Raw genomic sequence first — 27510 nt, 5'->3', positions numbered from 1 at the left:
TTAATTATCAATTGTCGAGTTTTCGTGCAGCTGTCTAAATAACTGTGTCCTTAAGAACGTGTATATTTTAATATTTGTCAGATGTCGCTTGAAGTCTGTCGCGCTCTATGTGTTCAGCACTTATGTTTTAATAATGTATGTATGTAGTGTATGTTTGTGACTAAAATTGATAAAATCGGGCGAAAACCAGATTTAGCCCCTATACAAGTATATCTAATAATAGAAGTTTCGAACACCCGACTGGCTTGTACTTGACATATTGGTTATGGTATATGGGGCGCCTTAATGAAACCCAGGGAGCTTTTAATTAGTACGTGGCATGTTAATAGTATATGTTATTGGCTAAAATAAACGAAGTCAAGTTTTATATGAAAACTTGTTTATTTATGAAGGGTATTCCAGCTTCGTAGTAACCGAAGTTAACATTGTTTCTTTATTTATATTCACTGGCGTATTTATTTAGGTATCTATTTGACAACATTCAAAATAATTTAATACTTACAATTGATTTTTTTCTAATTTATCTAACCGCTATACGCATGATAACAACTCTTCAAGTAAATACCATTTACCAACCATTTAATAAAAATAAGAATATGTTTCCTTTTTGTAATTATATTTGGTTCACATTGGCCATCATATATGTAAATAAAAATAATGGAATCACTTTAAGAATGCTAAAAAATAGTCGTTTGTATTTTTTTTAGTATTACTCAACAATTTATATGTAATAGTTTATATTTATATTTTTTAGAAATAACATATTTTATATAATATTTTCTGTTTTTATTTATAAATACTAATAACCCCATTTTTGGTAGTTTTTAAATAGCGTGTGCTGTGTGGTGTTTAGCGCTTTAAATATCATTAATTCACCTGTTGCATTTAAAAGTTTTATAAACATTTCATATTCATTTATGCAATACAGAATTTGAACTTAGTAATAAACTGGCGATTTTTATTTTATTTCTAAATTAATTCGCTTCTATTTTCTAATTATATGGTATCACTAGTGGGTATGACTGCATCAGATATTCGTTAAGCATATAGGTACGCTATTTCTGGAGGCAATTGCCTACTTATTTTACATACTTATGTGCTAGCATACAATTCTGGGAACATGAGACCCTCGGTATAATTATTAAATTTCAAGACACGTTATGGAAAAAAATTAATTAATACAATTTTCAAGTGCTCATACATATCTTTGTATGTATAAAAGAAATTGATCTGTTAGTTTACTTGAGTGTAATATTTTTTTAGTTTAGATTGCAAAAACCAAAACGTATCTTGTTAAGCTCTTTGACGCCATGCCATATTGTTTGTACGATATTGTTTGAAAACTCCACACACAACACTACATTATTCATATACAGGTTTTGTATTAATATTACCTAAGAGATGACTACTCCACCAGCCACTCTATATTAGTTTCGCTGATATTTCACCCACACAAAATTTTCCAACAGATTTATCAATATCTTCTCACATACACACACGCTCACTTTGATCTGCCGCTCGTTGCTGGACGTACCGTATATATTTTATTCAGCTTTTTTGTGTGTAATTAACGCATCCGCCATTTCTTCTTTGGATTGATCCTTATCGCCCCAACCCCAAGTGGCATGTGTACCATCGCCCGTACGTTTAACACGCTTTTCGATAATGTCATGAGACACCTGCTTTAGATCGTATGCCCAACCGATTTTGGCGAAGAAGTCAATGAAAGCCGTGGTTAAATTCAGCGAATAATCACCAAGTTCAGCGGTCTTGTAATCCCATGGGAATACATGATGATAGTTGTGCCAGCCTTCACCGAATGCGAAAAGAGCTACTGATTTATTTTCGGATGGATTGATAAATCTATATATAAAGAGAGTTTAATAAATATTAGTTAATATCACAAATTAATAAAACAAAATGTTAAGATTGAGAGAGAGAATATTATGCATGTTTGTACCTGTCATAGGGTTTACCACCAAATTTGTGGGCTGCGCTATTAACCAACCAAGTTACGTTTAAGGTGAAACACCAACGGAACATAGCAACAACAAACCAGGAATTTACGAATTTTTCATTCCAAGCATACATCGGAATCAGTGTTGGTATCAAAAAACATAGAACTGGCATCAAAATCATGTAATATCTAGATAAAATAAATTATATCGATTAAAATGGTGAAAACCAATGCAAATAAAAAACGTAATCGTGATATTTACTTTTTTTGGAACATCAAAACCGAATCAGCGCGTAGATCGGACAAGTCCATTCCTTTACCTTTGGCTTTGACTTGAGGGTGTTTCTTGCACAATAGCCAGCCGATGTGTGAGAAAAAGAAACCACGAGTGGCATTATGTGGGTCAGCATCCGTTTCCGAATATTTGTGATGCACACGATGGTCACGTGCCCAATGGTAGGCAGCATCCTGGAAAGCGATTGTGTTGAAGATCATTAGAATAACGCGCAGTGGCCATTTGGCTTTGTAGGAGCGATGAGCCCAAAGGCGATGTGCACCCGCGGTAATACCCAGCCCGGAGATAACATATAACAAGATGGCTGCAAAATGAAATTGTATAAAAATATATAATGTAATTAGAAATGTCATTTTGCTAGATTACATAGCTACGAAAAAATGTAAATGTTAAAAATGCAAATCATTCGGACTGGTGAGAGCGATAATACTATACTATATATCTTAGGAATCAATTAATATCGTTATATCTTGGATTTCAAAGGATTCACACCAAAACAACATTATTCGGTTACGATAAAGATCATCAAGAGTGTAATGATATTCCCATCATTTGTAATGATAACATTGTAGTATTGTGTTGTTATTATGCAATTTGTTTAATTAGGATTTTCTTAAAAATAAATACTTATACTCACAAATTTGTCATAAATATTCAAATAACATAAGAATAACATTAAATATAATATACAAATATTATGATACATTGCAGATATGTTTACTTTATATAAGATTTAGTGTAATCCGGCATTATGGATTTAGAAGAATGTTCTGAAGCGTAAGCACTGGATGTGTTCAGTAAACGTCTTGAGGTGAACGATTTCGAAATTAGATTCTGATTTGTTGTGTTTTTTCGTGCAGTTTGTATTTGTGCAGTCGCGTTACCATTCCCGATGGCTGCTTCACGACCTCCATATAATTCGCTTTGATTGCCTCGTACTACTGTCGACGACAAATGCTCAGTTTGTACGCCCTCCTCTTTCTCCTCATATTCCTCCACTACATAATCCGCATCCGAGTTGTTTTCCTCGTTTTGTTGTTGTAATGGTGGCGTTTCGACTATTTTTCGAACATCTACAATTTTTTGTATATCATCATTAATTTCAGTTATTTCCAGAGATGGTGTGGGTGTCACATTGGCTAGGGTAAAATCCAATGTTGTATTATTAATTATCTCATTACTAACAACTTCAAAAGGGTTTCGGTATTCTCTGAAGGAACGAAATTCTTGCAATTGCGTGAGTGGATGATCCAACGAGTAAAAGTCTTGAGAAATATGGGATGCATTGAATTTAGAATGAGCTTGCTGGTTAAGTTTACTACGTTGACTATGCTGTCGTACGCGAGGAAGATATGCCCAGCGACCACAGTGATGCACTTGCTTATTATTGGTACGCATGCGTTTCCGTGCGCGATCAAATTCATCGCCTGAGATGGATTCCTCGTCACTGCAACCCCGAGTACGTTTCTTATTGGGGTCCAAATTGCTTCGACTACAATGTCGTGGATTCTAAGTGGAAACAATGAAATAATCGTACATTGTACAATGTATAAAATCTCAAAATTGACAAGTGTGCTTACATTGCCTCGAAACACACGACGGTCAGGAGTTCTTGAATTCGGCTGAGCGCTGGGGCCAGGCACGACGGCGGCGCATCGCCCAAGCGCATATCTGTACATCCCATGCCGATCAATCAAGCCAATTTCGCTTAGATTTTGTAATGACTTTTCCACAACTTTACCGAGATTGGGTACCGGGACCAAGTTTCGCATTTGATGCTTGACTTGGTCAATTATGTGTGACGTGACAACGACTTGATCGCGATTGCCACCACTCAAAACTCCCAATGCCTTCAAAACATGTCGATTCACTTTCTTCGGTACATTGAAATGATCCATAATACGATTGGAAATTTTATATTTTTACTTTTTATATTTATTTGCGGTTGAAAATGCTAATTCGTTTATAAATCTCACCAATGAGAGATTACACAAAAATTTAGTTAATACTACTAAAAATAAAAACAAAAAATTTTGCAACTGCGCTATTATATTTTTTTTTGGAACAAAAAACTAGTTAAAAAAAATTAAATGCTACACAAAATTTTTTGTATAATTCTTTCAATGTTTGATTGAAATCACTATTCAAACTTCGATAGGATTAAATTCCATTTGAGTTCGTTTCTCGAGTGGTTGTGGTCTATATAAGAATACTAAAACCTTAATCACAAAATATTGTAGCTAAAAATATAAAAATACACCAAATTAACTTCTTTTTAATAATGATACACTCAATTAGATTAGTTATTTATATTGCAGAGTCATACCATATATTATTAAAATATCATTAGTAAACAGTACTCACTAAAAATATTTTATAATATGTAAGTTACATATGTATATTTAAGATTTTGCTGGGACTAGTTGAGACGTTGTGAGTTAGGAGAGGGCACAATAGACCCTAGGTCGCGGTGCAATCCTAATTTATTTATCTTATCTTACATATGTATATTTACTCACCGCAAGTAATAGTTTGCCATTTGGCCGATGTCATCATTAGCCATAGACCATATACAGCAGCTAGATGTACGTAGGCGAATACGATTATATTTCTCCAAACAAGCTTGAGTCTTCGTTTTTCGGCTTTTTTAAATTTTTCAATGTCCTTCACAAGGCCACCATCGTAGGTTTCTGCATCCTGTTCGAAGAGTACACCTGTGGAGTTATCAGTCAGTGATTTCGCATCATCACCATCTCCGTTAACCAAAGAGTTGGTTATCGATTGTGTATTTGCTGTGGCATTTGGTGGCATGTTTGTTTATTATTAGTTTTACTGAAATTGAGATCAAAATAATTGAAATTATTACATAATCTATTTTAAGAGAGCAAAGAATCGCAAACTCGCAAAATTTTAGCATCGTACATAGTATATATGCGATATACACACATAAATACATATACATAGATACATATGATCATTTATTCAACTATTTAAAGAAGCATTTATGTTTGCGCGTCGAACCATAAGCAATAATTTCAATATACATAATTCTTTTTATTACTTAAAAACTTATTTCACTTCACATATTCATATGTATGTATGTATGTACAAAAACGTCATATCAAACAAGGATACACCTTTGGAAATCACCAATTTGCAAATAGTGAAATCACTAGCATTTTAATTCGGCTTGTTTAAGGAATCAGCGAAGAGATTAACAATTTTAATAGATTTAAGTATGGTATGTAGCAAGTAAAATAAGCAAGCAAGGTGCTGAACTCTGTGGCTTAAGGGTTTTAAGAATTTTATATGAGCACTTCTCATTGTACATTGCAATAAGCTATTTGTATACCAATATAAACACTATGTAGTTGAAGCCGAATTAAAACATAAATGCGTATTTTATTTCACTACAGTTTGATATGTTTCACTCGCTGCTTCCATACCTATGAAATTTTGCACATATCGAAATTGGATAAAAACGTACATACATACATACGTATGTACATTTATAGTTCCGACAAAATTTAATTTCCAATTAAGTTCATATGTACAATAAACTTGATTTTTATGAAATCAACAAACTTAAATTTGTCTAAAGGTATGTTAGAAATTTGCCGATAAAACTCACTAATAGTAAAATTTACCAACCTAATAATAAATTTCTTTTTTACTTATCCCTCACGATTTTATATGTTACGTCTCTCGTGTGATACGGTTAAAATTAACTCAACAACTGTTTAGCAAGACCGACATGTATTTCAAAAATGTATGTAATTCGTGAGAGTATGGACACATTTTGCGTGCTCTTTCACAACAAATAAAAGCTTTAAAAGAATGTCTGCAGGTGGGTGGTAGACTCCTGAGAGAATCATCAACATTTTTTTATGTAGCCGAATGCAAACATTTTCATTTTCTCCAAATGAATAAGGGGAAGCAAAATGTTGCTGTGTTTATGCATGGTCATACGTCTTCATCTTAAGGTCAAGGCCTTTTACCTTTATATGCAAAATGAATGTGAAGGTTTAATAAATTAGTGTGTTTAGAATGCGACTATATACATTCAAATTTAAAAAATAAGTATCGAGCCTTGACACGTACAAAAAACAAATGTATGTATATGCAGACATAGTAATGAATTTTTTATTGCAAATATGTTTGTAGATATATGAACATTAAAACTTTTATGCGCTGTTAATAAATATTATAAATTTGTATTTGTATTATAATTAAAAATATGTAAACGGTGAACCAAGAATATGTATACTATATGTATGTATGTACATCTGTATGCAGCTATTGAAAAATCAAGCATTATGCCGTCATGCAAGTATAAATATTATAATTTATTAGTATTAGGCGTTAAATTTATGCACACACATACATATGTACGAGTACATATAAGCTGAGAGCATTTATATTTCCATGGTTTTAGAAATACATACCATATGTACATATGTATATACAGTAACAGCCGGCAAACAATTAGGGGAATACACTCATAAAATGCGGACTTGCTCTTTGAGAGTGAATACTCTATCTTTCATTTTGTAGAGAATTCGCACGAGTCGTTCCATTTGGCATGTCAGAGGTAGGTAATGGAATTTTTTAAATCTTCTTCGGTATTATGACGTCTTCGACAACTAAATTGACAATTACCATAAATGTTTAAATATCGAATATAAAATATGTCTATTGCCATTCTAGCGTAAGCGAGGTGATAGTTTACCCACAATTCTTTTCATCAAATGAGTATTTATTCTGTAGATGTAAGTAACCCCAAGCCAACTCTGAAAATAGCGCCAGCCAACCGGTGAATCGAGTTTGTGTGCGTAAAAATCACGCGATTGTGACGTGAGAGCCCATGCTGGCGAGTACTTTTACGGAAAAAAGTCTATGATATCACAGCATGCTAAAGTGTGTGCAAAAACATACACGTGGTATGGATGTTTATGTTAAAAAAAAAAAAAGGTAGCTGCATACATACATATGTATATGTACATACAAATGTATAAAAAAAAAAACCGTTGTGCAGAGAAACGATTGGCGGAGATCCACAAAATGAACTGCATAATCTTTATCATGCAGTAATTGCTCTAGTTTGCATTGAAATTACTCAAACCGAATGCAGTTGGTTGACACAAGAACTACTTAGTTTAGTTTGCTCTCCATTATAAACATCGTATCTCAATTGATAGAAGAGAGAGCTTTTATCTGCATTACCTTGGTAATGAACTAGTTTGCACCGCTGTTATCAAATAATTAAGAATTGCGATATAAATACTTACAATTGCATTGAGCTGATACTGTTATGCCAACTTGGTGCGAAATGGGGAGGACTTAATCTAATAAGTTTATTTTTTAAGATTAGAAAATAATATTTAATATTAATTTAGAGTTCCCTCCGCTTGTCAATCCCTACAGCAACTTTAACTGGGAAAGCAACAGGTCCTTTGCTATTATCCACTCAATTCCTTAATGTATGTACATACGTGTGTACCATGCAATAAAACAACAAAAACATTAGGCTAACACCCATTTAGTTGAAAAATTGCAACACTTCAATGAATCACCGAAATTTTTAATATAATATGTACATACAAGTACATATGTATATGCACTTTATGTATGTATATGTATCTAAATAGTTTTTTATGTTTTTAATTTTAACCAGAATCCGACGGAAGCTTTCAACTGTCATCTTGTCCGTTCCCACGACAGTCCGGTCTACGTAACCGGAACGGACCCAGATTTTTATCCGACCAAGGACTGCCAACTCGGCTGAATTCTGCCGCTACTACAACTTCCATCTTGAAGGAAGTCGTTGAGAAAAAATACCAGCCCGTCGAATTAGTTGCGTTTGTGGCTCATATTATTGGAAGGATAATTATATACATATTTATATTTTTTTAAAATTTATACACAGTAAGAGTTATGCATCAAATGCCACGAGGCTGAATAATTCTTAACTGCGCATTCATACATACATATGTAGTATGTTAGGATATTATTTTTTCAAAGTTAAATGTTTATTTGTTTCGAGGATAAAAAAAATAAATTATTGGAAAGTAAAATGATTTAGTCACGGTTTAAATTGAAATAAAGAGCTTGTTGATGTTGGAGTTTTTTTTTTGACATTTTAAGGTGCATACACAATTAGATGCAGTGTTACAATTAGTTTTGTTTAATTGTAGTACATCATTAAATGTATCTACGTATGTATGTAGACTCGACAGTAAAGGTCAAGATTTCTTTCTTAAAATTTTCAAGTTCATATTCTAATGACTATTTCAACAATTAAATTCAACCATTAAAGAATAATGAGTCGCCATTTATATTTCGATCTATTACCCTCATATTTCCTTTCAGTTGTTAAATATGGAAATTTGCTATTCAGAAACAAGTGATACTAGATATTTATAAATAACTACTGAATTCCAGCAAGCGTCTCTCTGAGCCTATATTAAATAAATGGTTATTATACTATATATGTATACATATATGTATGTATATGTATGTATATCTACAACATATGTATATATTCTTTTTCTTTATTGGAGTAGTCACCGCTTACGCGGTTATAGCCGAGTTTACAACAGCGCGCCAGTCGTTCTGCCTTTTCCAAGCGAAGACAGGTTCTTCTCCGTCGCACGTCTGAAACCTCATTTGGTAACGAACGGCTCCGAGAGGTCCTTCCAGATCCTGATGGAGCTTTTGGTATTGCTCGACGTCAGTTTACACAGCCGTATTAGTTTTGCGAGGATATTAAATTCAGACATAGCGGCATAAAGGCAGCAGTCAAAAGCAGCTTTAAAATCGACGAAGAGCTGGTGTCTGTCGGTATACTTTTCACGGGTCTTTTCAAAGATTTGGCGCATGGTGAATATTTGGGATTGGGTAGAGCACACTTACATTCCAATCGTCGGGCATGCTTTCGGCCGACCGCTGACCGCTTTTGAAGAGAGATCGGCAATCCATCGGCCCCCGCTCCTTAGTTGTGTATGTATAATCATAAAATTCTTAAAATAATTTTTATCGAATACCTTTATTTGGGTAAAGGACTTAGGTATGAATGCTATAAATGTATAGATGCATTAAATAGATTAGTGAAATACTCGTAATCGCATGTATTGTGAAATCGAAACATTACAACATAATGGAGCCATCAGCAACAGTTGTTCCAGTGGTAAAAAAAATGCAATTAAAGACAGCCTGCCGGAAGCATACTATATACAGACCACTAAGTACAGCATTTGTATATACATTTTTGATATTCCAAAGCTTGGTGGGACAAAGCTCTATTGACTTTGTGTTCAAAAGAAAGCTGTTATTTTGTGCAATGAAATCAAACATTTGAAATATAAGTAATTATAATAAGTAATGTTAAGTTATGTAGAGTGTCGGAAAACAAAATATGAACACTTAATCAAAAAATATTCGATTAAAAGTTATTTTTTAATGGCCTCTTTAATGTTAACTATTTTGTTTGAGGATAGGGTGGAGTAAACAAATATGATTGGAAATTCCGCAGCTAAATCGGTTTTTGGGATTTTCACAGATATTGCCAATGTGAAGGTGGACAATAAAATAAGAAATCGATCTAAATAACTCTATGGAAGAACAGCTGTTGTGGTTGTAGCCGCAGAAAACGTTCCTCTTGTAATTATTTAATTTCAAGTTCGCTAAAACACATGTCGAATGGAATGACCCAATAAATGTAAAAAATTGCGTAATGTACTATATACAGAAAGTAAGTAAAGTAAGTTTAGTTTAGTTTTTCCCCAAATATACTGCAAAACTTTTAAGCAGAGGATCATCATGGTATGGGGATGCTTTTTATGATATTTTTGGTTCTCTGTATTGCATAAAAGATAAGATGGACAGATTTATTTAGGTCTGCATACTCAATGAAGTTATGCTCCCTTTTGCAGAATGGAAGATGCCTCTAAAGTGGAAGTTTTAACAGGACGAGGGGTCCAAACATTCATCGGCTCTTGCACGAAATTGATTTCTTCATAATAAAATAGAGGTTTTAGTCTGGTCTACCCAATTTCCAGACCTGAATCCAAAAGAGAACTTGTGAAATAGAACTTTTATCAAGGGTTTTGTTTTTTACGGGGACTGTTCATACATAGTAGGTATGTAAATGAACAACTGTGGTATTTGACACTTACACACTATACATACATATGTATATTTTATTTTCTTTATATATAGTGAACGTTATAAAAAAACGTGATTAACCTTTGATCGCCGGCTTTTCAGTTTTTGTTCAAATAATTTGCATAAACTACAAGCATACGCAGTACCTCCAACTTGAAATAATCAGTTTCAGCTTTGAAGTGAAATTGGAATTAGATTTGTTTTATACCTTAGTCTTTTAAATATATATAGTATATATGTACACGTGCAAACAGGGCTTACATATGGAAAGTACGAATAAATTATAAAGTAAGACAAAGACGCACCCCGTCATCAAGGGATCAGGTATCAATGAACTGAATATTTCAAATGGGTGTTCCATTTCCACGTGCGCTAAGCAATGCAAATTTTTTTCACCCAGGCATGCGCCCATTTAAAACTTTAAGATTAAGGGAAATGCATGCCATACTTTGAAGTTGTGAATGCTTAATTCATTTAAATGTTTAAAGTTGTGTTAAAAATACATAGATTTCTGTAAAAAAAAAACTATTTGTCTGGCCATTTAACAGAAAGGGGATGCACATAACTTGTTCTTAATGAAACTAAGCTCAGAAAAGAATTTTTCGGAAAATTTCAAATCTTTCTGATTATGATTACTTTCATTTAATGGGGTTGTATATATTCGCGACTTGAAAAAAAAAGTTTATTTTTTACATATTTCTAATGTAGACATAACTGGAAACATACGGGGATAAGGTATGATATATCGAAGTCATGTCGAACCCCAATCTCGGCTCACGATGACGATTTACCTTTTGTTAATTTTTATCTTTAATCGCGTTATTCCAAAAGTAGTTATTTTTTTTAAGTTTTGGCACAGTTTGTCAATATAAATATATTGAAAATCTGTAAATTGTAACTGATTCACCAAAATTTTTTAGCCCTTTAACTTGAAAACCATAGTCAAAAATGCATATTTTTAAATTGCTGTAATTTTGTCAAATTTGAAATTATTGAAAGCAAACTTGTGCCTGTGCATAACTGGGATTAAAAGCATTAAGTAAAAAAATGTTTTTTTTCAAGATTCTGAAGCTGATATACATATGTACATATATTGCCAAGAAGTCGACTACTTCGCATCGATAGCGATGCATTCAAGGGCGCTCCAAGGTCAAAGGTTTAAAAACAATATTGTTTATTATATTATCGAAAATAAATAAATTAGTGAAATTAAAAAAAAAAAATGTGCAAATCACATCCGCATTTTTGGAATTTGAGGTGCTGTTTATTCCCCTTCAAAAATTAGGATATGAAATATTGTTTTAGTAGCTAAAATTTCATTTGAAACAAATTTAATTTTAGGTATCAAAATTTCGCTCTTAGAGTATATTATATACATACATATATAAAAATATTTTAAGATTTTATAATATACCTAAGCTTAGATTCAAAAAATTCAAATAAGTGAAAAATAATCACTTAACAATTTTGTACTATAAAACAGCAGTTTCAGCATGGTCTACAATGTATAAAGTTTTCAAAGATAGTCAAAAGGCAAAAGCATTTAAGGTTAAAAAAGTGGTTTGCAAGGCTTAGCAAACATTAAAACATACATACATAAATAAGTGTATGCAAACAAATATGTATGCATTTATATGCTTATTTAAATAATTTAAGACACCTTGAAATTTTGTGTCTGCGTGCTAATGACAACCGACAAACGGAGAAACTTGAATTTTGACATGATGCTGCTGGCAAAACTGGTTGTTGAGAATTGCAGTGTTACTTATGCACACAAAGAACTATTGTTGTATAATAACGACAAGGTATTACAGTAAAATGCTAAAACAAAAAATTATCCAATGAATGAATACCTAAACTAACTACAAGAAATAAAAAATATATCTATAAGTACGTTTCAAAAGGGGACAATATTGCATAAAGTCACTCGTTGGTCCACCAAATGTGATCAGAGTTTGAAGAATTTTAAGACTACTTGAACTAATAATAATATTTCTATAACTAAAAACTAACCTTTTTAGATTCCAGGGAAGAAAATTTATCACAAGTTTATTATATTCTTCCTTTTGACGTTCAAGCTTTGCAAATATGTCTAAACAATAACTGCGATTTATCCACAAATTGACGTTTATATATGTATATGTACATATGTATGTGCGTTTATTGTAAATTTTACACTTTTTATTGTTGTGACATAGAAAAACACTCGCGTTGTTTGAGTGCGATTCCGCAACTTTAATACCACGACTGCTATATCACTACCAGGCGTCCGTACTATTCGCGACTTCTAGTCGAACTGTTCTTGTCCAAGCGAGGTATGCGCCTTTAGACAGCGTTAGGGCTTGCAATCGTTTAATAGATCTGTCGACGCGTGTTCTCGTTTGCTTGAGGTGCTTTCTGCACACAATCTCACAGCATGAAAAGTACTGAGAAAATCAGTAAAATACAAAAACAATATAATTTCTATGTGTACTTACTCATATGTATGTATGTATGTAGGTATCTTCATACCTTCGAACATGCGATTTTGGTCTATAATATGTACTTAGTTACGGCGTTCCCAGCAATTCTAAAATATATGTATGTGTTCTATCCCTTATCATATTTGGAAAAAAAAAACTTATAAATAATGTATTCATATTAATCCAATTATTAGTTATTATTTAAGACTTGTTTTATTTTGCAAATATCACCATTGAGTCAATCGATGATCGAGCACTAAAACTTACTGATATTTTATACAAATACATGCGCAAATAGTTTCACGGTCAAAGGGGATAACCAAACTACGTTGCGTAGAAATAATCGCATGTTTTATTCCTTAAATCTGAAGATTAATTCTGTAATCATTTGCTTATTTTACAGTAATCGTTTGTCTATTATCAACATGCACTTGTTATGCACGTAAGTACATATTTATGTATGTAGTATATGATTTGCAGTAATTTCATCAAATCCCATAAGGAGAGATTAAGTTTAACCAAATGAGATTAGATTAGATTGAAAACAAGATATAATCATTGCACCTGTTTAGTTTTTTATGATACACCTTTTCGAAAGATTAAAAATATCAATACGCCCAGAAAGCGTACTTATACAATAGAGGTAATGTGGTCCATTTTTAGATTACCACAATTTGAAAACATTCATGTTTTTTCTGGCAATCGTGTTCGCTTTAAGAAAAAAATAGATTTCCAGTGCTTTAGATTTGTTTTTAAATACTCTTCTAACAATACGCCGTTCCGCGTCTATTACGTGTTTGTTTCGTGCTTTATGTAGCATTGAGGTATGGGTGAAAAGTTTCATGAAATTCAATTAAATTAAAAGGACGAATTATTTTAGACTTTTGTTACGGGCGGATAATAATCACAAAAACCAATATTGTTATGATTAGAAAATTAGCTTGCGGAAAAATATTTATCGAAAATTGAACAAAGTATTTTATAAAAATATTATAGTATAAGGATATTCTCAATGATGTCAACGACACTAAATTCAAATTTCTTAAACTATGAGAAATATTTAAGCTTCAATACCCCTAATTTCTAATACAATGCACGACTTTAAAATTGTTAATATTTCACGGAAAGCCATTAGACCTTCAATAGTTTACCGTGCAATATTAAAATATTTAAAGCCCTACATTGTATTACAAATATGTTTAGCATTTATGAAGATTTTATTCCTGTATTTTAGTCCTCTACTTAGTTAAGCGAACAATTTTGTGTCTATAAATCTAGAGTACGTTTTTTGTAATAAATTATTATAAAGTAGTTATTTAAAATTTATTATTTTTGAATTAATTTGTAATTGTAATTTGTACCACGGTACGTGTAAAAGGTATTATATGAGTACAATATAAATTCCTACTGTGCATTATGCATGGTTATTTATTATATGCTATTATAAAAATGGTTTTTTCTTGATTGGTGATAAAATCATTCAGTCGGATTATCAACAAGTAATTGGGCTCTAAGAGTTAATTTTCAGTTCAAAGGTACGACAATAATAAACTAATTTATAGACTTTATTTTTCTATATCGATAGCTTAGTATATGAAGTTAGATTGAAATTATTATTTAGATTTTTTTGTTAAGGGGAGAGGAATATGGGTAAAAACTTAAGAGAACTTTTTATGTTACATATCGAAATATGGATGATCTTAAATATAATTTATGTGGGTTAGCAAATTTCTTATAGATATATGCCGCATAAATTATTTTTTAAATAAAGTTTTTTCTGATATCCAATCTTATTTCATAATTCGAATTTGAATATTTATACTTTCGTGCATACTTGTGAGGCTTCACAGCTTTATTTCTGTCTGTATTGTGTGTTGTTCCTGCTGTTTCCTATTGATCATAGGTGCGTTCAATTTGAAATTGGCACGACTACACGGAGACATTACAAAAATGTATGTACATAAGTATATACGTACAAATTTGGTTACAGTTCCATAAGAGTATAGGCTGAGCAACCGCAAGACTGACAGCAATCGATCACGTGTTGCGGAAAGAGCAATTTATTTATTCCTAATCTAAATCCATATGTACTGACAACCGTTTATATATTTATAATTACAGGTACATACATACATACGTATCTAATTAAGTGATAACTTCAAATAAATATATTCATTTATGTATTTCTCCGAGATTTATTAAGGGGCTAAACCAGTGTGAGTCTCAAAAAAAAATTTTTTTATTGCTTTTTCGATAGTTTATAAGTATATTCAAAAATATCCTGTGAAATCGGCAAGGTCGTATCTTGAATAGTTTTGGAATGGCAGCGTTCTAAACAGCGACCGCTCAGAGGTGCAAACTTTAAACGCGTTTTTCTAGAAACGACATTTTTCAAAATTGCTGACATCATAACTCAACGAGAAATTGACCGATCGACTTCAAATTTAAACTGGGTATAGTTGAATACATTTGCTACAATATTTTTGATTGGTTGAAAATTGTCAATCTGACATTTAAAAAACGACCATTTTTTCGTAAAAAAACGATTTTTTTTTCAAAATTACGCCATTTTCTTAATTTTTGATATTTTTCAAAGATCGTACTTCATTGTATAGAAAATATATTTAAGTTTAACAAACATTTTGAATTTTTTTTGTTTCAGCTACTCATTCGACCGGAATCATGCCAGCAGTTGAGGCATTTTTTTTCGGCACTTCCGCAGACAGCACATAACTCCGTTATTTTTCAATATTTTTGAAAAACAAAAATTTTAATATAGCTAAAAATATACTTTATTACATCCATTTAACGTCGAAATATTCAATCTAGTACTTTCTTTTAAAAAAATTCACGAAAATCGCCTAATTTTTCATGCGTCACACTGGTATAGCCCCTTAAGAAGTTACATACCCTGACTTATTGTACATACCTAAAAGTAACCAACAAAGACAGACCAGATTGCGACATGTAACGTCGTAGAGGAAAATCAGAAGAGACAACATATAAACATTGTCAGTTTTGCATGTAAATTGTAAACAAAAACGCAAACACTCCTTTAAACCCATGCAATAATCTTTATTTATTTTCAGAGAAGCGTGAAGCAGATTGTATTGGGAAAATATTTGGACTTCATTTGAATAAGTGCTTTTAAGATATACATAAATATATACTTACGTATATTGAAACTCGAAAAAAATTTATAACGGTTACTGTAAATTTAAATTTTAAATTTATATCTTAATAATTATTGGAAGGAGTTTTAAGAAATTTTAAAGTTTGAAAAGTGAACTTTCTGAATATGTGATGGTTATTTTTGAGAAACGAAAGTTAGTTGGTGAAATTTTAGTTTGAATGAAAAAACGAAAATTCCTATGTTAAATGAATGGGAACCTAAAAAAACAGCGACCTTCGAGTTAAGCTACAGCGCCTGGCTTGAGGGAGGATTTTTTGTTTGTCAGTCACTAACATTTGAGGGGGTTAGAGTTGAAAAAACATTTAAAAAAATTTTTTAAGCACCCTAGTGTGCACACAAGCATGTCGTGCATGGCGCTGAGTGCATACAACATCTCATTTTTCTCGTGTCGCCGAATAGGAAAGATCGCGGACGAACAATTTTTCGCTTGCCTGTCGCACATGTTCACTGTGGGAAGAACGAACGCAAAATGGATTTGTATGTCGTGTATGGCGAAACGATTTCATACAGATCGAACGAACATGTGTGTCGTGTATGACCCCTTTTATATAACTGTAATTTAGAGGGAACTCTTTGCTGATAATAGGGTTGAATCGCATGAAGGCTTCCCTTAGCAGCCATATACCAATATAAAGATCTTAGAAACTTCTGGTTTACTTTATACCGCATATATCGGCCAATATGTGATTTGAATGAGAGAGCCCGTTTTACTAATAACAATGTATATTTTAGCCAAAAGTGGATAAAATCGAGTGAAAACTAATCCTAGCCCCTTATAACTAATATCACGATTTTCAAACATCCGGCTGAATTTACTCCAATAAGTATATTGGTGATGGTAAATGAGGTACTTTAATATGAATTGATCTAGACCTAGATCTGAACCTCATATCCCCAAGGTATAATAAATTTCGATCCTCTGGTTAACTTTTTCACACTAACTCAAAACAAATTTAGCGTTTTCAGATAGGTTTAATCCATTAATTTTAAGGATGATTTTAATATAACTTTCGTTGACGCTTACGTTAGAGTGAAATATATTGCGTAGTCGAAAAAGTCTTTTCGTATTTTGTCAATAGATATATGTAGTTGCAGTCTTATATCTCCAGTGCTACCAATCACATTGTGTCATACCATATATTGTTGGAAAGGTGAAATTTTAAGCTTCATTTAAACAAAAAAATCGGCGAAGTAAAAAAAAGTTACAGCTGTTCAAAAATGAGTGAAAACAATGAAGAAATTCGCTATATTTTGAAACTTTTGTATAAAAAAGGGAAGAATGCCACGCAAGTCACCAATGAAATTTGTGAAGTTTACGGAGACGATGCTGTATCAGTTCGTGTAGCACAACAATTGGTTCGCTCGCATCCGTTCTGGAAATTTTGATTTACGCTGATGAGAGTTTTATACTAATGTTATACCCGAACGTAGTTCTTCTTTACTTGTTTATAATATACTTCATGGTTAGGGCATTGTTTTAAAGCGGTAAAGTGAAACTAATTATATTATTACTAATACAGTAAAACTTAACATTATTAGTTTGCCGTTTTTAGTTCAGTTATTGTAATTTTGTACTAGGCAACGTGAAGAGGCTAAGCTTTTGCCAAGAGCTAAACCTTTATTATTATATGTACATTTTTCTTTTCAAAATCGAAGCTGCCTGATAGAAAAGACGAATACCTCGAATTTGAATTTAAGGTCGCAGTATAAGTTGAAAGCACGATAGATTGTAATGCGAATTCGGCTATGACCGCGTAAGCGGTGTCTACGCCATTAAAGAAGAAGAATATTGAATGGACTAGAAGGCAATGTGCTCGAAAAAATAGAAATTCACCTATTTAGAAATTAAATGGAAACTTCCATATATCCACAATTATGATTTTTGCTTTTCAGATTGAATATATACCGTACTTGACAATGTTACCCTTAGCCCAATTTAATTTACTTAAGATAAGAGAACGCTAAATATCTATGATACTTGTAGTAATTACTATTCTTTTGACTCTTAGCTCTTATCTTTATATTTGGGATACTTACAACTTGTCATAAAGCATCGTAAAATCATAAGATTATAAATTTTTACACTTCTTTAAAAAAAAATGTTGTTGGATTACATACAAAAATTAGTTTACACAATTACAATTCTCACTGCTATGTTTTCGGTTCGTTATAACTTATAAATTTATGAGAGATTGCGAAAACCCTAATTGTATAGGGTCCAAGACGAGCTAAAAATCAGAATATATTCATCTTGAAAAGTATCACTAAGAAAATATTTTACTAAATGTGTATTAAATATACGGACTAAATAAGAATAAGAACTTTGAAACAACAGAATATTTTTGTGTCTCCTGCTTATAACAGCTGATGATAACAAAGGTCGAGACAACGACAATATTAGTGTTCGAATTAGATTAAAATATTATTCACTTCTTTATTTATACATACATATTTTTTGTGTTTGTATACATATATAGTTTTTTCTTCATCAAACTGGGAATATCGTTTTAATTATTTTGTTCATACAAATTTCGAAAGAAATCACGCCATAAAAAGCTGATTGCCAAGATTTTCAGGACTTGCAATTTTTAAACTCTTACTTACTGATATATGGGGAGGTTTGACTTTGTTACTTGGTGCAGAGATTTTTAACTCCCTAAATAATATATCAAAACTAATTGCTTTCCTTCGTTTTCATAATTAAATTTTTCCAGCATGTTAGTAGTATAAAAAATAGTTTTAAGTATCGTCGATACTTCACACTACATTACATTAGGTACTTGTAAATTGATAACAAATATTGAACTTATGCAAATAGTGCGGTTGAAAGTACAGATATACTCCCAGTATAACATACATATGTATGTATAAATGTTTAAAGAGTATCGGATGTGACAAAATCTTCACTCAATAGTAGGAAGGTAACCAAGATTGGTGTAGTAATTTGAATGCTCGTGTGTAATTGTTATTTATACAGACAAATTATCTTTTAATACAAAATCAGGCGCTCATTTTTATATCTATCTGTACGCAAGCGAAAACCTAAAAGTTAAATAGTAAAAAAAACTTGATAAAATTTGATATGCATACATACATATGTGTTCTTTTTTAACTCCAGGGAAAATTATTTGCAGGCTCTCAATCGGAAAAATATAAAACTCTTTAACAAGGTCACAAAAATTTTAATTTGAATATGGACGAAATCGGACTGCGTACCAACCTTATATTACCTTCCTCCTTCTTAGCCGTCCTAACTTGTTCATATCTACATTTTATATAACCATTCACTCTGTTTTTCAAATAACTTTGAGAAAGCTTCATATGGGGAATCTCATTATTTACTTCGGTTACCACGACAGTTGGATCTACGTAACCGAAACTAACCAGGATTTTTTATCCGGTCAAACACTGCCAAATCAGCTGATTTCTGTCGCTACAACAACAACAATATTACTAATAAGTATAACCACTAATAATATAGGTGTTATAGTATTGTAAAAATATTCCTACTGTCAACATTTATGTCCACAAGTTTCTATATATAAATATTAATATATGTACGTACATTAAACCCAAAAATGAATTATTCATCTAGTACACAGAGGAGATAAATGGATTCTGCTGATACATACATATATGTATGACTATTAATTGGGCCGTAAATGTATTATGTGTCTGCATGCATCAGACGTGTGCCGCGTGCTTTTGTCTATTAATTTCATAACTGTTGATAATGCAAACTGAAAATATATGATTATCAAAATAAACACAATAAATACAGTATACCACAACACTATAGAATAAATAGGACTACGTGCATGAATTGTCATTTACATTTAACTTAGAATTTTTCCTTAACAGAAAAGATCTAGTTTTTTGTCAGTATACATGTCTATACTTAAAAAAAAATAAAGAAATAGCAATTAATAAAATTGTTGCCTAAATTAAGGTACATATGTATATAAAGTTCATGAGGAAAAGTCAACATTTATACAATTTATATACATGAGTAAAAACAACGCTATAAATATTTGTTTATCGTGTCAAGTTCCCAATCTATTTTGAACAATATAAATTTGATATGCCAGGTGTAAAAATAATTAAATTTATGAAAATATTGTTTTTATGAAACTATGGCATATAGCTACCATACAAATTTACCGAAATGAAGTTTTTATATGGAATATTTTGTATTAGTGAAGTCATTGTAATTAATATGATCTGCTTTAGCTGAACAGAAATGGTGCACATTTTTTTAAGCAAATAAGTTTAACATCTTTAACCCATAGAAATAAATAATAATAAAAAATAACATTTTCCGAAATTAAAACTAAAGTATGCACAAAACTTCACAGTTACAATTACTTTTAAATTAATTCACGCCAAAGTATTAGATATCTTAAAATATGTTATCATAGTCAATTGGAGGTAATAGTCCCAAATATTAGCACAATCCAAACAATAACATAATATTCCCGCCTCAGTCGGCTCCAAGTAAATGGAACAGACCCGGATTTTTATCCGGCCAAGGACTGTCAACTTAGCACAATTCCTCGAAATTACTATAAGAATATTTTCTGACATCACAACCACATAATAGTTTAAACAGATTTTATATATTTACAAGTAAAAATAAACTTCCAGATTTCCAGTGAACTTTAGCTTTTAGAGTAGGCTTGCCCAGCTATATATATGAGCATAAAATAATGATATTATGCATTCAAACATTCTTGATGAAGATACATAGTATATGTACATACATATACATATCTTTCATATTGATGCAGAGAGTAAATGATGAAGTATAACTTTGCGTACCCAAAAAAGTTGAACAGACAACCGGAAATAATAACAACAGCATTTTCTAAAATTATTTTTGGAAATTCATTTAGGTTTGTAGCAATATGAAATATAAGCTGTTGGAGCTGGGCTAGCTTGAATTGCGAAATCTTAATTCATTCTGTCTTCCGAAAAAAACTCTTACTCACCTAGAAAGGAAAAAAGTGTGATTTTCTTCGTTTTTACTGCTCACTATCTTAAAATACTTCAATTTAAAAGCTTAAAGTTTTGCTAAGCTTATTTTAAATGTGTTATGAATTCACAAAATCTAAATATTTATTATCCACATAAGAATGACAAACATCTGTTTTCATTGAATTGACTCGTTTGCCGACAGGACTTTGGCGTTGCCAGCAAACGTGATATTTATTATTTACAATTATTTCTTTTCTGATTTCTGGTAAATAGCTATTCATTCCAATATTTCTACAAATTGTTTTCTAAAAATTAAAGGAAGTATGGAATTTGATCATTTCATTACAATATTACATACATACGCGATTTGTTTTGGTTGGAATATAAATACTTATACATACATATGTACCAAATTTCGGTATTAAGTGAACTGAATTTCCCACCAAAGTTACGTGCATTGCCCCAATTTGGGGATTTAAAAACTGTCAACCCGTAATTATAACAATATTCAGATAAAATAACCAGCATATTATTTTTATCAGTAGGTTCTATGCTTTTAAACTTGTTGTGGAAGTTCTTACACATTATTAGTCTTCAAATGTTATAAATGGCAATTTGTAAAAGCGCTCCTAGTTTTTGCAGTCTGTGGTAGGATTTTCGCATGTATCATCGTAATCGTCCAGTATCAGATGATTTATAGAATTGCTGAATTGGGTAAGTGAGCATGGAACATTGCAGTTGGGTATGTGAATTTCCTTTGGAAATTTGTCTTCGCTGTTATAATAATAAACGATCTGAAATTGTTTCGTATATATACATATGTATGTAGATGAATGTATGATGTATAAAATTTATAGTACCGGATTTACCTTTACTTCGAAATCGTCTTTAAACAAAGAGCTATGATGTAGCTCAAACGAAAGTGCAGATGCATAACTTGGTAATGTATCTGTTTGATCCAGTATATTTAAGGTATTCATAATATTTACTAATGTAATATCATGCCCAGAGTATAAGAATATTTTACGATCAGGATTTAAATTCTTCCTTCGCTTATTCTCCATTTTTTTAATTATCTCCGCTAAAAACGCTCCACCCTTCACTTTTTTCATTAAATTCGATTCTGTGTAAAGTGAGTAACTACGAGCGGCTAATGACTCCAATTTGTCAGGATAGATATTCTCCGTCCAATCAGGTAATACCAGCCCTGCTTCAGCTTCTACTTTTAAAGTTGTATACAACAATTCAACGTCAATTAGCGTCGATATATTCTGTAGGAGAAAAAAATTATTTAAACGTTTTGCTCACACATACGACTAAGTATATTTTATTCAGAGCCTTTTTATATCTTCCTTTATACTAAAAAAAAAGTGGTTTTAGTAACTTAAATTTCTCTTTTCTTCAAAAATGTTAGCTAAACTTATAAAATTGCTATTTGACCTTTTAATATACTACTTATGTAAACTCATACCCTTCACATTAACTTCTGTCTTAAAAGGTTTCTCTATTAGTAGAGGATGGCGATCATGCGGTTTTCCAGTAATGAACAGTTTTAAGTTGAGAATTTTATTAGACAAATATATTAACAATTAATCGTTATGCTACAACAGTCCGGACTTTTATGTGTGATGCTGCTAGGGCAACAATAAAACGCTAATATTTAAATTTTAATACATTTACATACATACATATGTTTCTATTAGCTGAAATGGGCGCAGACGACATACGGTTCGTCAAATTATATACATATTTCCGCGTATATTTAAATCCTAGACATAGTGGAATGTACATAACGAAGACTTTGCCAGCTTAAGATATATTGGTTCTCTAAGTGAGGTGCCCAATGCTTAACGGGAGAATATTCACTTATGACAAATGTATTGATCTACCACTTGTGTACTACATACATACATACATATATGTATATGCACCAAATTACCTTATAATACTTACCTTGCCTGAGTGTTTCGTTAGCAATTTGAATAATTCCGCATTTTCTTCGTTTAACTTTCGTAGTTCTGGTGGTGGATTCTTATACAACTTCTGCAGAATTGTGTCATATTTCAAACACGGTTTCTTTTGCGCCAAGAGCTAAATAATATACGAGAAATAACTTAATGCAATTAGAATATTACAGAGAAATTTGAAAAACTTAACTAGTAAAAAGTCAAGGTAAAGAATGCATATTACGTTTAAACACAATTTTTCTATGTACCTATATAAGAAAAATAAGAAAAAACGTTTGCTTCGGTTACACTGAAGCAATACCCTTTAAAAATAAAAAGGTTTCTATACAAGAACTTGATTTTAATCATTCAGTTTGTATGGTAGGTACATACATGTACATATGTACATATGTATATGGTTTAACGACGGCAGTTCAATTTTTTTTCGGCAAAATCAATTTATTTTATTCAAAACAGTCTCCTTCTGCTTCAATACAGCTTTTTGCATGGTCCAAAAGCATGTCGAACAAGTGTTTTAGCTTGTTGGCCGGTATGGCCGAGAGTATGCCGGTGAAAGTCTTTTGAATGGCCTCTACGTCTGCATAACGCTTTTCCTTCATGGGCAAATGCATTTCCGAAAAGCAAGAAGTCGCACGATCCCATATCAGGTGAATATGGGGAGTGGTTAATGGTTAAAATGTGATTTTTGGTCAAATAATCTTCCTTCGAATGTTGGATTCTGAGCAATTTTTGGTCGTCAGTTAATTTGCGCAGAACAAACCGTGCACAAACCTTTCGTAAGCCCAAATGTTCGATCGAAATGCGATAAATCGATGTTTTGGAGATGTTCAATTCCATTTCAATGAATTTCATTGATGATTTCAGCTGATTTTTGATGAATTCACGCACAGTTTCGATGGAATTTCCGGTGATCATGGATTTTGATTGGCCCACGTGTTGATCATAATTTATGTCCTCACGGCCACTTTGAAAACGTTGAAACCACTCGTGCACTCTGCTAGGGGATAGGCAATCATCGCCATAAACTTGTTTCATCAATTGAAACGTTTCGGTAAAATTTTTACTAATTTTAAAACAAAATTTAATGTTGACTCTTTGTTCGAAGCTCATTTTCGCACCGATAACACAAACATACTGACACTTAAAACGCAATAACTTCACTTCCAATCAAAGAAACGTCTTTGGAACACCCGTTTCCTACGTGTCCTTCTAAGTGTTACAAACTTTGTGGCAAACTTAATATACACTGTTCAGGGTATAACAAACTATTACACAACCTACATCACTATATTTTAGCATAAGCCACTCAGTGCATCCAAAGTTACTCACAACGTGATCTTCATTAAAACATTTATGATCTACAGAATATTATATAAAAACATACCGTATCTTCACTGCGTGGTATAACATTTACCGCCGCTGGCTGCCATGGAATTGGCTAAATGTAAAATAAATGTGGTTGTACTTGTATATGAAAAAGTTTGTAACCAATATATCAAATATGCATGATAGTACTCACCAAAACCTTGTTGTGGTCAAGTGGTGGCATGAAACCTGCCAAGACACTTTGCGCGCTCATAATACAGCGTTCAGCCGCCGAGCTTGAAGCGAGTACCTGTTGCTGCGTATAAATACCGTTTGGCGGCAGTAAACGATAGTAACGCATGCGCAAATTTTTACCCAAATTATAAGCCTGTTGACTGCCTTTCTAAAAAAGATTAAAATTATAACTACTTAGTATACAATAAATTTGTAAATATACATACATGCATCTCTTCAACATTTGATTACCTGTGTAAGTGCTCCCAAACCACCCGGCCATTCATGTAGGGCATGTGGATCAGTGGGGTAAAAGGAACTAGGTGTCTTCTCACCATGCCGAAAAACCTATAAATAGCGTTATGTGACGTAATTTATCATTTTATTCATCCTTTTTTTGTGAAAGAATGAGTATAATTGTTGACATACTTTTATTTAATTATTTTATCTGTGTTATCGAAATTACATTAATATAAACTATCATAATTCCTAATTATAGTACATATGTATATATGTATGTACATAGGAAGTTATTTAGCAATCAAATATTTTTGTACCAAAATTGTTAAATACTTACAATCGAGATCATTCGTAGGTTTCTTAGACCCTGTTCATCGTTATTGTCGCCAAAAACGAAATAGGCCATCATAACGGTGCATAGTGCACCCCCCAGAATAATAACCGATATTTTCGTGCTTCGCCTGGACTGGCAATCTAGATTGACCATCTTGGCGTATGAGTGATGTTTTTTTGTTTCACCAAACTAATATTGCTATTTATGTCTAAAAAATTTCAGTTTTTCTGTACAACTTTTTATACAATTGCATTGATTTTCATTAACCTAATGTATGCAAACAAACAATAATTTCATAATACACTCAGGAATACTTTTGAAAGAAACCAAAATAATCCAATATTTTATTATTAACATAAAATATATCTGTAAGCCACTTGTGCTTACTTAATAGCTATTTAACTTTTGTACGAATTGTTTGTCGGATTTGTATTTCTCATCCCAACAGCAGGCAAGTGACTGAATTGAGTTATGTACATATGCACTGAGCAAGCATAACAGAGAAAAAATTAGCGACTAGACGCTATGTTTGTATATGCTTATAATTAAATATAGACACATTGTACGAAGGGTGCCATTTATATTTCGAGATTAGAGAACAAAAACAAATATTAATTATAGAAAATCGCTTAATTTTTTCCAAAAGGCCTTTCGTCACTCTGATTGAGGTATCTCCGAAACATGACTTCAAAACGCATTAACCGCCTCTTCAGGTGTTGAAAAACGTTGACCTCTTAGTATATTTTTTACGTACGGGAATAAAAAGAAGCCATTCCGTGCCATGTCAGGACTAGACTCATCAAATCGATGTTTTGGGTGCTCAAAAATGCAGTTGTTTTAGTCGATGTTTGTCTTGGGTGGTTGGTTTTCCTTATTTCTTGAAAAGCAATTGGTAAACAAATCGTACTCATAATATACTGTCGTAACCCTAGAACGTTTGCGAGATGTCCAGTTTTTCCAAAAACTGGATCGCTGTTGGATACAGTTGACTGCTGTTTACTTTAGGGCTCATAAGCATAAATCATATTCATCACATGTCACGATGTCATAGACGTGTTTTAAAATATTTTCTTAACATTGCTCTTGGGCGATTGACAAATGATTTTCAAGTTCAAATCTTCATGCAATAATTGATTTATGATGGTCCCACTATGCCTATATTTGTCTCAACCCCACGATAGGAACATGACAATCTTGCAATATCAATCAATTGATCTACGACATCGATGGAGTTCACGGGAAAACACTGGTCGTTAATGGAGTACTGTTTCTGAATTAATGCACTTCGAAAGTTGTAAAAATTTGTGATTAATTTCATTTTTTGGCAGCGATAAATAATGTTCCGAATATGAAAAACATCATAAATATCAAATTTTACCATAACAGAAGGGTTTTCAAATCCCAAAATGTAAAAGTCAACCTACGTAAACGCGAGTTTCTTAGGTTGTGAGTATCGTGAGATACTCTTCATATGTCTAGTTACATACATATATTCGACTGAGTATATGCATGGTTGAATATACATATACTTGTATACATACATATTCAAGTATGCTCATACCCCAAAGGAAATATCTGACCATATATGTATGTACATATGTTACAGATCTAAAATTAATTTTGAGTTCCAATAATAAACGAGTTGGATCCCTAATGTAGAAAATTTATTCGGTGAGTAAGGAAAAAAGAATCGAATTTTTCTCCGTAAAAATTTATTCAACAGTTTTAAGGCTATGAAATAAACAAAAATGGGAATTGGCACAACAATCTTCGGAACCTCCTTTTTCCAGAGGGTCTCGATGAGCGAGTGTGTTTTTAGAAACTAGTGCTATCTGAAACAAAATAAAGAACGGTATCTTAAGTACGTACATATTTGTTTATACTATCGCAACTCTCTTGGATCATTACCACGCTCACAAAATGACATTAATAGATAACATATAAAGTACCATAACTAAGTAAGACATTGAATATGTGAACCTGAGTGCCTATGGCTGACTTTACGGAAAATAGCAGCCAATCTGTGTGTGTGCAATAGAAGTTAGAGAACGTCTTTTTTTCCTGGTAATAATGAATTCTGGCGCGCAAAAGGTTAAAATCGGATTGATGCTTTCCATAGCCCCCTCATACCTAATATAAGAAATCTTAAAGTTCCAGTTAACTTTATGTGAATAATATATATGTGAGGTTCTAGTGTATGTCGTAAAATAAACACTGTATAAAATCGGATCAATGTATAACCTAGACCCCATTTACTCTATATAAGAATTACAAACTCCCGATTGGCTTTATGATATATGTATGTATTGGTCAATATGTAAGATATTTTAACAAAATTAAGTAAACGTGTAACATTGGATAAGTTATAGTATCATGCCTAAATATG

At 32.1% G+C, this 27510-nt stretch overlaps 3 protein-coding genes across 6 annotated transcripts; all 3 read right to left on the bottom strand.

The window, feature by feature from the left end:
- Positions 1 to 663: 663 nt before the first annotated feature.
- Positions 664 to 21146, bottom strand: LOC120766505 (acyl-CoA Delta(11) desaturase-like). 4 transcript variants are annotated; one of them, XM_040092064.1, is made up of 5 exons: positions 21059 to 21146; positions 4772 to 5084; positions 2220 to 2556; positions 1961 to 2146; positions 1545 to 1863 (listed from the first exon to the last, which is right to left on the bottom strand). In XM_040092064.1, exons 2-5 carry the CDS (start codon positions 5061 to 5063, stop codon positions 1545 to 1547), a joined length of 1134 nt encoding a protein of 377 aa, XP_039947998.1. In that variant the 5' UTR covers positions 5064 to 5084; positions 21059 to 21146. The 4 variants fall into 4 exon arrangements, with proteins under 4 accessions (XP_039947999.1, XP_039947998.1, XP_039947996.1 ...); XM_040092062.1 differs by lacking the exon at positions 21059 to 21146 and adding an exon at positions 12429 to 12751; XM_040092063.1 differs by lacking the exon at positions 21059 to 21146 and adding an exon at positions 5904 to 5998.
- On the bottom strand, positions 2563 to 4765 carry LOC120766506. The gene is made up of 2 exons (XM_040092067.1): positions 3833 to 4765; positions 2563 to 3761 (listed from the first exon to the last, which is right to left on the bottom strand). The coding sequence occupies exons 1-2, from the start codon at positions 4148 to 4150 to the stop codon at positions 2970 to 2972; spliced, it is 1110 nt and encodes a 369-aa protein (XP_039948001.1). The 5' UTR covers positions 4151 to 4765; the 3' UTR covers positions 2563 to 2969.
- Positions 21147 to 21216: 70 nt separating the features above from the next.
- On the bottom strand, positions 21217 to 25662 carry LOC120766504 (lysosomal acid phosphatase). Its single transcript, XM_040092061.1, has 8 exons — positions 25512 to 25662; positions 25128 to 25332; positions 24803 to 24898; positions 24531 to 24719; positions 24396 to 24449; positions 22998 to 23135; positions 21914 to 22315; positions 21217 to 21838 (listed from the first exon to the last, which is right to left on the bottom strand). The coding sequence occupies exons 2-8, from the start codon at positions 25275 to 25277 to the stop codon at positions 21674 to 21676; spliced, it is 1194 nt and encodes a 397-aa protein (XP_039947995.1). The 5' UTR covers positions 25278 to 25332; positions 25512 to 25662; the 3' UTR covers positions 21217 to 21673.
- Between the last annotated feature and the right edge of the window lie 1848 nt (positions 25663 to 27510).

Source organism: Bactrocera tryoni, chromosome 1 (genome assembly GCF_016617805.1).
Source record: "Bactrocera tryoni isolate S06 chromosome 1, CSIRO_BtryS06_freeze2, whole genome shotgun sequence".
Classification (NCBI taxonomy): domain Eukaryota; kingdom Metazoa; phylum Arthropoda; class Insecta; order Diptera; family Tephritidae; genus Bactrocera; species Bactrocera tryoni.
Note: the sequence above shows the minus strand (reverse complement) of the source record. Positions and strands in the feature narration are given on the sequence as shown.

Excerpts from the sequence above, each read along its gene's own strand:
- LOC120766504 (XM_040092061.1), bottom strand. The coding sequence starts at position 25,277 with ATGGTCAATCTAGATTGCCAGTCCAGGCGAAGCACGAAAATATCGGTT. Across the intron at positions 24,899-25,127 it reads ACCTACGAATGATCTCGATT|GTTTTTCGGCATGGTGAGAA; the intron begins GTAAGTATTTAA and ends CGCTATTTATAG. Across the intron at positions 23,136-24,395 it reads TACCACGCAGTGAAGATACG|CTCTTGGCGCAAAAGAAACC; the intron begins GTATGTTTTTAT and ends TATATTATTTAG.
- LOC120766505 (XM_040092064.1), bottom strand. The coding sequence starts at position 5,063 with ATGCCACCAAATGCCACAGCAAATACACAATCGATAACCAACTCTTTG. Across the intron at positions 2,557-4,771 it reads ATGGCAAACTATTACTTGCG|CCATCTTGTTATATGTTATC; the intron begins GTGAGTAAATAT and ends TTCATTTTGCAG. Across the intron at positions 1,864-1,960 it reads GGTGGTAAACCCTATGACAG|ATTTATCAATCCATCCGAAA; the intron begins GTACAAACATGC and ends CTTTATATATAG.
- LOC120766506 (XM_040092067.1), bottom strand. The coding sequence starts at position 4,150 with ATGGATCATTTCAATGTACCGAAGAAAGTGAATCGACATGTTTTGAAG. Across the intron at positions 3,762-3,832 it reads GTCGTGTGTTTCGAGGCAAT|AATCCACGACATTGTAGTCG; the intron begins GTAAGCACACTT and ends GTTTCCACTTAG.